Source organism: Lacerta agilis, chromosome 4 (assembly GCF_009819535.1).
Source record: "Lacerta agilis isolate rLacAgi1 chromosome 4, rLacAgi1.pri, whole genome shotgun sequence".
In the NCBI taxonomy this organism is placed as follows: Eukaryota; Metazoa; Chordata; class Lepidosauria; order Squamata; family Lacertidae; genus Lacerta; species Lacerta agilis.
The window spans coordinates 74,395,168-74,407,208 of NC_046315.1; the positions used below are offsets into that span (position 1 = coordinate 74,395,168).

Below are 12,041 nucleotides of genomic sequence, written 5' to 3' on the forward strand. Positions count from 1 at the left end.
GGGAGGACATCTAGTCCAACCCCCTGCCGCGGGGCAGGAAGACGCAGCTGCCCCCGACGGGAATCGAACCTGCGGGGATCGAACCGACGGAGCTATTCCAGGCTGGACGGGAGGAAAGGGATGCTCCCAAAAGGATGTTCCTCGAGTCGCAGTCCTGCCTGAAAGGTGCCTCCAGCTGCCAGGGACAAGGGAGGAGGAAGAGGAGGAAAGACGGGTGTTCAAGGAAATAAAACAACCCTCTGGTTTTTAGAAGACGTCTGAAGGCAGCCCTGTATGGGGAAGTTTTAAATGTTGGATGCCCTATTGTGTTTTCATGGGTTGGGAGCCGACCGAAGTGGCTGGGGTAACCCGGTCAACCCAATAATAAAGTCGTCGTCTCCTCCTCCTCTTCTTCATCAGGAATAACTTTCTGGACTTAAGAGCTGCATGATGGTGGGACGGGGTGCCCTTGGACTGCACTTTCCTTGGGAGGTTTTTAAAGCAAAGGCCACCTGTGCTTGGTACTTCAGTTGAGATCCCTCCATTCTTGTTTATTTACTATTATTATTTAAATTTGTATACCGCCCTATACCTGCAGGTCTCAGGGCGGTTCACAACATAAAAACACGAAATGCGTACAATAGAAATAAAAACAAGAGCAACCCAATAATGCTCCCCAAAACATTTTAAAAGGGCATTGGGTGCATGGCAGCGGGTTGGACTAGAGAACCCCCTCCCCGGTCCCTTCCAACTTTACGATTCTGCAATCTGCATTTGGATCTGCTGCCCCTGTGGATCTTGTCCGCTGAGGCAATCGCCTTACCTGGCCTCATGGATGGGCCCAGCCCTGGTTGCAGTCCTAAGGTGGGGATGGAACCCGATGCCAAGGCATGTTAGTGGTAAAGTGATTCTCCAGGGGGTGGTTCAATGGGGCTTGCTCTCTAGGAAGTGTGCCCTGAGATGTCGGCCACACTAGGAAGTGATTTTAGTATCCGTAGCACCTTAGAGAAGTCGTGCCTTTTCACCAGGTGTAATGGTGAGGAGGGAGTGCACATCAGTGGTGTCATATGCAAAAGTGGGTGGGACACCCCTTTTCAGCCTCTTGGTGCCACCATTCCTCTGCTACTTGCCCGCCCTATGAAATTAAGCTGAGGACTACGTGGCCCTCAGATTGCAGGTTCCCCACCCCTCTCTTAAAAGTTTTATTATGGTATCTATTAACACATGACATGTATGGTATTTATTAACAGATTTATTATGGTGTAAGGTTTCCTGCACCACAGATGCATGAAGTCTTACACTATGTTGGCAGATTTTATATGTATTTATGGATATTTGAATTGTAAAGAAATGAGAAGCGAGTCCAGTCCAGACTGACAATTATGTTGAAACTTAAATAGCAGTAGTTACAAACAAAGGTCAAGGAGCATTTCCATTACGTTGAAACGTATTTAAACTTACAAAGGAGTATGCCAAGAAACACTAAAAGCTGTATACTGTAAGTTTTTCAGTTGTAATATATTTTTCTGGTCTTAATTATGTATTTTCTTATAATTTCATAAAATAAATACATTTATGAAGACAAGGAACCAAAAGCTGCAAGGAAGGAGGGAAACCCCCGAGAAAACAACGTGGACTTAAAACTGTCTGGCCACACAGCAATCACTGAGATTCTGCAACAACTGCAATACCAAATGTGTTGATTCCCCTTCAGCTTACTCCAGCTACTCCCATTTAACTGGGCTAGGCAGGATCAGAAAGCAGAGTCAAACATTAACAACCAGTACAGCAAGTTTCTACGTTAATTATTTTCTTTGTGGTGATGCATCAGGTAGTTGTAAGAAGTCTCCCAAGTCTTCTGAAGGATAGAGTGAAGCAGACCATGTCTTAGATATAACTGTCCCAAGACTCTCATACATAGCATAGGCTCTTTATGCAAATAGTATATTAGAATGGCACCGTCTAATACCTTAAAGGCTGAAATTCTAGACCCATTTATCTGGAAATAAGCTCAATTGAAAGAACTGGAATCCGTGTGTGGTTTTTAACAGCAGAACTAAGATACGTGCAAGTCTTTTGATACTGAGGTGATTTTAAAACTATTTACAATAAGCAGAAATATAGAGCCAGTCCACATTTTTGACAGCTGCCTATTTTCCTTCTGTGCAGTGATGCAGACTGTGCCCAGAAGGTCAGAGCAAGGGTATGGGAAGCAGTAAAGGGGAAAGGTGGGACTACTCAAGAGACAGGACTTCTTGAAAACATTGTTGCCCAAGGGCTGAGCAAAACCACCTGAGTTGACATGGCTTTTTTATTTCTTAATACAAATTTATTGATAAGCTCTCCAGTTATGCCACTCCCATGCAGCTGCACATAGACACGTGTATTGTTTAAGCACAATTATCTGTGTACACATTCTTTTTTCCTTTTAATCGCCCAAAGACCAGTTGGGAGTTTGTAGCAAAACCCAGGAATGAACAGGAAACCTGCAAGCAGCATGAGCTAATCAAATAAAAATACTGACTATTGCAACGGCAGAATCTGTGCAATCAACCACTCCTATAGACCTGACCTTCTAACAATTTAAATATTAAAAGTGCAATCTTATACATATATACATACTCAGAAATAAACCCCATTGCATTCAATGGAACTTAACTCCCAGATAATGCTGCATAGGACTACAGCCTAGCAGTGCAGATATATACCAGTGTATAACTACTCAAATACAAGTTCATTTAAGTACCAAAGTGCTTACTTGCAGGTGAAACATACTTCTGAGAAGATACACTTTGATTACAATGTTAAATATATTTTTTGTTAGGAAAATAAGGATACAGTAATGAAATGTGAATTGGTTATTTCACAAAGCCAGCCTTGAAGTGGTTTCCAAGTTACTGTACTAACATGCATACACAAAGGGAAGCTTTTAATGTTTAACAAACCATTGTATTTTAATATTTTATTGGAAGCCGCCCAGAGTGGCTGGGGAAACCCATCCAGATGGGCGGGGGTAGAAATAAATTATAATTATTCAGCCCAAGAGGTCCTTCATGATGGTGTGTGTTCATAGTTCCACCCAGTGCTTTTTTTCCCTAAAAAAAGAATGTTGAGGGGTACTCTCATTTTGACTCAAGAAACCCACCATTTTATACTTCAAATCAGGAAAAATAAATACGGTAAATGTACAAAAGTACAAAGATTCACAAAATGTTTAGGAGTATGTGTACCCCCAGAAAAAAGCACTGGTTCCATCCTTCACACATCAATGCCAAAGCAATAAGCCTCATCATATTCAGTCAAAAACCTAATCCACGTACTGCCAATTTTATCTACAATATATTATTTTTGATGGCAACACCTTCAGGTAGTGTTTCTATGGCTTCAGCAGGCGGAGATAACTCACTCACAAAAAAATTCAAACTCCAGCCAGGCAGCAGTAGTGCGACAAAGCGGCATTCAATGCCACACCCACAGCTCAGTTGCTCCCACTGGAGCAGAAGGTGGGAAGGCAATTCACTGCACCAGCCGGGCACTGGCACAGCAATCAAACCCAAATTGGGTTTAATTCTATTCAGCGACAACAGGGGGATTCCCTCAGGATCCAGTGGATCCCAGGCTGGCCAAACCCCTCCACAACAGCCTTTCGAGGGCTGCTGGCAGCACTTCTGCCCACACATTTGGCAGGTGGAAAACACACCTCTCTCTGTGCCAGTAGGGTTGGGTAGAGGGGCACGTCCACCCACCTTCCCACCACAAAGGGGTGTGTGGATTTCCAGGCCAATTCTGCAATCTGGTGCAAATTTACCTGGGAAGAAGGCCCACACAGTAGGCCTTACGTATATACAGCATGCACAAGTTTGCATGATAAAAGAAATATGTGGAGTTTCCCCCCGCAGTGGTAAGCGAGTTCTGCCAGCCACGCAGCAGAACTGCAGACAGGACGTTTACAAACAGTTTACAAAAATCAAACAGTTAAAAATAAGTATTCTGGTTTGCATCAAGATTATGAGTGTGAATTAGACACCCTTTAGCACATCCCAATTGGCATAAAACAAAAACACGCACAGAAACCAAGACTTCTAAAAGGTGCATGGTGAGTTGCAAGCGAATTTTCAATAGGGAACAAATTTTAATAAGGATAATGCAGCATTCTGATCAAGAATATAGAAGGCTTCCCAACTGCACACTTCCCGGCACACGTAAACACAGCTCTCCTAACCCGGATGCTGCCTTCGTGGCCCTGACTCCGCCTCCTTTGCGATATTTCTATGCGCGCAGCTCCAGGATTTTACGTCATCTACCCCTGTTCTCCCCCCCCCTAAAAAAGATAAAGGAAAAAATGAAGAGTGACACGCAGCCTCCACTTCTGATCGCTGCAGCCTTCCCCTCCTGGGTTGGCATCCCTTTATCTCGGGAGACAAGGGAGGAATGCGCCTCCAAACTGAAGTCAAACTGGTGGAAGGTTTGCAGCGCTTGCTGTGGCCGTAGTGGGAAGAGACATGTTTTGTGGAGCAGACGGAGAACGGGGTTCGTCTTCTTGCCTTTCTTTTAAACCGCTTTCCCAAGCGGTGCCCGGAAACTCGGCGTGGATTGCCCTCTCTTTACTCCCCCACCCCATCTCTTATCTCTGCGGCGTCGTTGCACGCGCAGGAATTGTGGGTAACCGGAAAGAATCCCTCCGCTGAGCAGGAGGAACGCTCAGGCGGCCAATCAGGTTCGCGTTCGGAAAGATGGCGGCGCTCGGTTCCCGAGAGCGCTCTACAGGGGAGGGAGGCAGCGGCAGCGGCGCGCGGGCCGACTCGGACCTCTTGCTGCACCCGGAGCTGCTCTCGCAGGAATTCCTTCTGCTGACGCTGGAGCAGGTAACGGGGGCGGGGGCGGGGCGGGGGGCGCGTCGGTTGAAAGGGGGCGGGGCGAGGGAGGGAGGGAGGGAACCGTTAAACAGCCTCACCTGAGACCGAGCGGAGTCCGCTGCTGTCGCTCTCGGCCTGCAGCTGCTCAAGACAAGACTGCGGAGCGCCGGGTTCTTAAAGCCGGGCCGGATCTCGGGTTGCCAGTTCATACCCTCCAACCTTGCTCCGATGAAAATAGGGACGCCCTGTTCAGTAATAATAATATAGATGATGATTAAAAAAAAATGAATATAATTCTAATAATAATAAATACAATAATTCAACTAACAACGACAATACTTCTACTACTAATAATAATAATAATAGCAACAACAACAATGCAAATAATAACGATTCAGATAATAATGATGGTGATGATTTATTATTCATACTCCATCAGCCTGGGTTGCCCCAGCCACTCTGGGCAGCAGCCAGCGTATATAAAAACACAATAAGACATTAAACATTAAAAAAAACTTCCCTGTACAGGGCTGCCTTCAGATGTCTTCTAAAGGTTGTATAGTTACTTGCGTCCTTGGCTTGGGGGTCGCATAACTCCAACATTTATCTAATGAAAATAGGGGCGTCCTATTCAATAATAATAATAATAATAGGCCTAATGGTGGTGGTTGCGATTCAAATGAAGCCCTCGTAGCAGCACCTGCCCTGCAATTCCTATGCGTGTTTCAGACTATACAGGGTCATAGTGTTGGGAGGGACCCCAAGAGTCATCTAGTCCAACCCCCTGCAATGCAGGAATCTCAACTAGATCATTGGCCACTAGACAGATGGCCATCTAGTTGCTGCTTTGAAACTTCCAAGGAAGGGGAGTCTTACCACCTCTTGTGAGAGTCCGTTCCATTGTCAAACAGCACTTACTGTCAGAAAGTTCTTCCTGCTGTTTAGTCAGAATCTTCTTTCTTGTAAGTTGAGCAGGAGAAAACAGGCTTGCCCCCATCCTCCAGATATTTGAAGGGAACCATCATATCTCCCCTTAGTCTCCTCTTTACAGAAGCTTGTGGATTCATTTTGAAAAAATTTTAACTCACTTTTCAGGGAACAGTGCCATCAGAAAGTTGCTCCAAAACATATGAAAATACCACTGCAAAACAGGCACACAAAAAAGTACTTTGCAATAGCTCCCTGACAGATATTCCTGTCAACGACCATTGTTATACTCGCACTTTACACTTGAAGACATCCTTTGTTCTTCAGAAACATCTATGATGACATGAAAATGTTGTTTGCTCCAATTCATGATGGTTGCTCTGCATTGGGTAAAGAGACTGGTGTTACATGCCCACACAGTGATAGGTCTATTAGGGGTGCTCCTTTTTATGGCTTTAACAGCAGCATAATATGAGGGCATTAAGCAGGTGAAACTCTTTAGCTAATATTCAGACTGAGAGGGGAAAAGGCCCATCTGCTAAATTTCTGCATGTTGGACTTGCATAACAGGCACAGAAGTATGGTCAGTAAAGGAAGGAACAAGCCTACTTTCAGACAAGTAGTTTAGGTCAGCAGTCTCAATCTGGCAGCTATAATATTACAACAGTGTATGGGTGTACTAGGGAAACTGGCCCTTCAGATATTACCAAACTCCAGCTTGTTTCATCCCTGACCATTAGCCATGCTGGTTGGATTTGATGGGAGCTGGAGTCCAGCAACATCTTGAGGGCCACAGACTCCCCACCTTGAATCTGTGGGGCACTCAGAGTCTTCAGGCTAAGGGAAGCTGTTGTTTCCACACCCAACTCGTATTTTGCTTCCTGAAGTGAGGTGAACTATGCATCCTTCGCAGGGCACAGCAAATTTCTATGCATTTCTAACTGTTTTAATGAAGATTACCAAGTTTATTACAAGTGATGTGATTTTTAATTGTATCGTGTACACTTGTTAACCAGAGAACATTTGCAGTCATAATGAATATGGTTTTTATTACTGTGCAACAGAAGAACATCCCAGTTGAAGATGAAGTGAAGATCAGTAAAGATGGCCTTACTGATCTCTATGTTCAACATGTCATACCATTGCCTCAGCGTGAGTTACCAAAAACTAGATGGGGAAAGTTGATGGAAAAGAAGAGAGGTCAGCAGGTGTTCAAGCATGAGGTCAAAAGGTAATTCTGTTTAGTTTAGTTTGTGGATTCACACACAAATCCTTCCTTCCTTATACCAAGTAAAACCATTGATCCATCTAGCTCAGTATTGTATTGGCAGTGGCTCTGCTAGATTTATGGCAGTAGCTTTTCCCAGCCCTACCTGGAAAGGGATTTAACCTTTTATCATGCAACTTCCATTCAGAAGGGAGTTCCGTGTTTCTTTTGACCTGTTCCTCCTCGCTCAGTAAGTACAACAATGGTTTTTACTTTTTATTGACGCTGCCAGAGGGATGTAGAGAATTATTATTGAAAGCAGTAGCATAGTCAGCAGTCTGATAAATCCAGAGCGAGAGCAAATTAGATGAAGAACTGGAAAGTACTTTTCAGCGGAGTTCATGCAGAACAGAGTATCTAGCTATTAAATAAATCTGCCGAATAAATTCGTTAAATGTGTGTGAGGTACCACATTTATTTATATTTTGCAAACCTGTCCTATCTCCCCAACTTGTTTCAGACAGAAGCTGATATGAGTTAACTTTGCCCTGCCTGCCAATCAGAAGATTGGGGAAATGGGTCTGGTCCCATTGCGGATGGGGTTTGATCAGCTGATAGTGGCTCCACTCGGGGGGGGGGGGGGGGACAGACAATAACAAAAACCAAGCCTTGCACAATTTTTTTTGCAGTAGAGAACATTATCCCAGTGCCCAAATGTAGTAAATGATAGCAACACTAGTGCTAAAGCAAGGGATCAATTTCTCTGGATTCTGGGACTTGAGCACAAAATTGTATGCTGCCCAACTCTGAACCATGACTTGGAGATAAAGTATATCATAATTGCTCTTCTGGCAGGAAAATAGAACCTGAAGGCTTCCTCTATTGAACTCTAGTTTAAATCAACCGTACTTAATTATGCTTAGCTGTGTGCTGGCATGGGGCCTTTTGTTATTTTCACTGGTTTTTTAAAAAGCATTCTAATCATCAACCTGTTTCCATAAGTAACCACTATTTAAACATGTCCTGTTTTTGCTTCTAGAAATAGAGAGAGTGTTTCTTCTGAAGTGTCTCAACTATTGCTTTTATCACAACTATTAATCAAAATGGAAAAAAATACATCTATAAATTTGGGTTCATCTATTCATAATAGACTGGTCCCTATTAGCAGATTCAGTTTATTTAGGCTGCAATCGCATTCCCACTTAACTGGCAGTAAAATCCACGGAAATCGGCAGTCTTCCTTCTGAGTGGACATACTTGTGATGGGACTGTTAAGGAGCATTTATGTAGACCAGGGTTGTGAACCCTGTGACTCTTCTGATGGCGTTGGGCTCCCAACTCACATCAGTCCCAGCCAGCATGGTGAATGGCCAGGGATAATGTGAGCAGTAGTCCAGTCACATCCTGAGGGCCACAGATTCCCCAGACAATTGTAAGATGCAAAGAAACTTGAGATGAACTGTACAAGTCCTAAATTGTTTGAAGCTAAAGAAGCAGAAATAAAAATGTTTTTTTTGTTGTTAATTTATCTGATACGCAACATTCAAGTCCACTGATTTAAATAGGTTTACTCTGAGTATGGCTTAATTTTTCAGTCAGTGTTCATTCTTTTTTTAAGTGTTAATGTTTTCCTGATTGCTCATGTGATTAAATGTGAAATAAATGAATAAAAAAAGCAGCAGCAGTGCCATACCGCACTAGATGAATTCCCAATCTATTTCAGCGCCTGACCTGCTGATCTTAACACAAACCCAGATAAAAGTTCCACTGAAATAAATAGCACCGGCTTCCAAGTAGTGTGTTTGGGATAGTGTAAATCTGTAATGACTGTGGTTTCATTTACATCTGTGCTGCAGTAATTAATATTGTCTCTAAGTATGTTACCATTTCTTTGTTCAGCACTGCTCCAGCGGAAAGTCTACGGAAACGACCTCTCATTGTGTTTGATGGTAGCTCAACAAGTACAAGCATAAAAGTGAGGAAGACTGAGAATGGGGCTATTGATAGTCTAAAACTCCTTACAGCTAGAAGTGCCAGCACTACTTGTAAGGGACTGACGGTTCCTTCAAATTCTTCAGCATGTGTTTCTGTCTCCACTTTTTCACCGGACATTAAAGTGGGATCCAGGATTAACGAATCTAAGCAGAATAATATTATCGTTGATAACAATATGGCACCTGGTCAAAGGTCACCCCCATTGGTGCCTTTAACAGGAACTACTGTTGTGAAATTAAAGAGAGCTGCTCCGAAAGAAGAATCTGATGCATCCGTAAGTCATTCCACATCTGTTTCCTTTAACCAGATATAGTTGTTGCCATCTCTTGTAGCATAAATGTGAAAGCTGTAGCAGTATTTAATTAACTCTGGGTTTCTGCAGGTCACTAGGATGCTGTGCAATAATTATTTTAATATTACCATATATTGTACCTTAACACAACTTTACTATTGTTAAAGAACTGTAAGATGGGCATAAAAGAGTTCCTCTCTAAATTACTTCATCATTATTACTGTATATATTATGGCCAACCAGTAACATCATTCTCTGACTCAATCTGAAATGTGAGGGTCATTATTTCGGAATGTGGCAAGCTTCATTTGGCTTTGACTTTCAACAATGCTCATTTTTCAGGAATATGAATTCTGTTAGGAATAGATTTTGAAATTAAGATCCTGCTTGATTTCTAGGCTCTGCCAACCCACTCACTTGTCTGCATGCCATTTCTTGTTCCCAAAGGTCATTTTCATGCTCATTTTAGAAATGGAATTGGGTGGTCTTTGGGTTCTTGCTTTTCTCTTCTATGTTTAGTGACGACCATATTTTTTATTTTAGCCACAAGATGGCATCAGAAGCCAAACTCTATAGCACACAAGGTATGTTTAAATGATTTAGGATGGGCAATCTTAACATCGTTTAAATCTTTCTCCCTCAGAACGGTCTGAAGTCTCCGGAATCAAAAAAGAAGATCCAGCATGTAAAATGGCCATGAACCAATGAGGCGCTGGAAATGTAAATAACATTCAGCCTCCATTTCAGAACAGATGAGTCATATTGAACAGGGTTGCAGATTGCGGTGGATTTTTCATAACGTTAACAATTCTACAGTACAAAGTAGGGGCCATATTCTCACCCATCACCTTAAGGATATTTTCTGTATTGCACTTTGAGTCATTTACTTCCCATTTTAATGGTTGGTTTTGGTGGAACAAAATTATTCTACCAGCCCTCCTTTGGAATTCTCACATGTACTGCAGTTCAGCCTTTGCATGACCTGGTAAGAGAAAAGCAGTGTGCATTTATAACTATTCATGTTCAACTGTACAGCAGTATTGCTTTTTTTTTTTGCCAATACAGTTCTCTACACAAGTGTATTTAGACAGTGTGGAAGACTATGTTTCCTTGTTCAACTGGACTTCCCATGGTAATAGTGGCTTTTGCACAAAGTTCTGTTGGCAGGGCAAGAAAAATATTTCAAATTCTTAGGTGCTGATACCAAGTGTCTAGATGTCTTTTCCAGCCTTGTTATGAGATGGTTACCTCTTACAGACATAGGAAAAATACTGAACTGTGTAATTTCTTTGCTTCAAATTGAAGTTTTTGTTACAACTGAAGATGAATTTCTGTTGTCTTTTGAGCAGATAGAAGCACATTATAGACTGTATATGGAGAGTATTTGAGAGAAAAGTAGTGCATGAACTAGTGCCATGCTTTTGTACAGTACATGCATAAGTATTTTTTCATAAAATACATGAACCTATGTGGTTGATTTAACTTGCCTGCCTACGAATACCTGCTAAAATTCTGGAGAAAAGCTAACACTCCACTCATTGGGCAGTTTGAATAGAGGGGTAAATTATACGGAGAGTAAGCGATTGTGGTTTGCGAAGGAAGAAGTCTTGCCTCTTTCCTATCTGTGAATAAATGTGGATTTCTTTGAAACCACATGGATCCTCTTTCATATGATGTAATACCCAACCTAGCTGGGTATAATAGTTAGAACTGCGTACCATACACAAGGTAGTGTTCAGTCAAATTCAGGCTGCCATCCTGTACATGCCTACCGCAGAATATGGACTTAGTGGTATTTACTTCTGAGTAGACATGGTTATAACTGCATTGTTGGTGCACGACTTCCACTAGATCATGATCAAAGATTTGGAAAGAATGGTGTGTTTGAGGTGTATTTTGAGTTTCCCTCTTCCTGAACACGTGTGCAAGTTTTGTACTTTAGTACAGCACAGTTTAATTTTGTGTGTTTTGTATCTGAGCTGTCTTTTTAGTAGCCTCACCTGATTTAAATAAATTGATTTAAACTGACGATGTATTAAATTGTGTGGACCATCTCTGTTCTACAGGACTGGAGACAAACACCTGTTATCCCAGTCTTCAAAAGGGTTTGAGGAAACTGTATACTGGTCCAGGGGTCACCAGTCCAGCACCCATGGGTGCCGTGGTGTGTGCAAAGGCCTTCATTGGCACCCTCAGGCAGGGATTCCAGATTCTGAGCTTCCATTAAAAAAAACCTAGCACTTTAAAAAAGAAATGTGTAGAAGAAACCATTCTAAGCAATTTCTGCGAAATGAGCCAGCCTGGCTGCCCCCGCCTATCAGTGTTTCAGCCAACGAGTGACAGAACTGCCATAATTCACTTGTTTGGACACCAGTCAATTAACAGACTGGGGTCCTAAAGATATAACCCAATTTTGTTGTTGGAAAGAAATCTTAAAACTTGGAGTTCTCCATTTGTTTTATATACAACCATCCCCTCAACTTACTACGTTCTGGGCCCTCATGCGTGTTGGTGAAATCATGTAAAGCAGGGAGGCCTCTCTAAACACTCTTTAAGTGCAGTCTTTGCCACTCTCTCTTCAATTCATACTAAAAATACTGGATCGCAAAATAAACCACAACTAGAATCAAAGCTCTGGGCCGGCTGGAGGATACACAGGAAAGCTCTGGGCCGGCTGGAGGATACACAGGAAAGTGGCTTCTGTCTCTGCCCTACCCTGCACATACCATCGAAGGAAGCTGCAGGAGCAGCCCTCTTGGAGTCAGTAAGGTGAACTTTATGTTTT

General features: G+C 42.6%; 1 protein-coding gene across 1 annotated transcript; it reads left to right on the forward strand.

Moving 5' to 3' along the window:
- The first annotated feature begins 4,668 nt into the window (after positions 1-4,668).
- C4H2orf49 (chromosome 4 C2orf49 homolog) lies at positions 4,669-11,285 on the forward strand. Its single transcript, XM_033147647.1, has 4 exons — positions 4,669-4,844; positions 6,827-6,993; positions 8,869-9,238; positions 9,900-11,285. The coding sequence occupies exons 1-4, from the start codon at positions 4,713-4,715 to the stop codon at positions 9,954-9,956; spliced, it is 726 nt and encodes a 241-aa protein (XP_033003538.1). The 5' UTR covers positions 4,669-4,712; the 3' UTR covers positions 9,957-11,285.
- Positions 11,286-12,041: the final 756 nt, after the last annotated feature.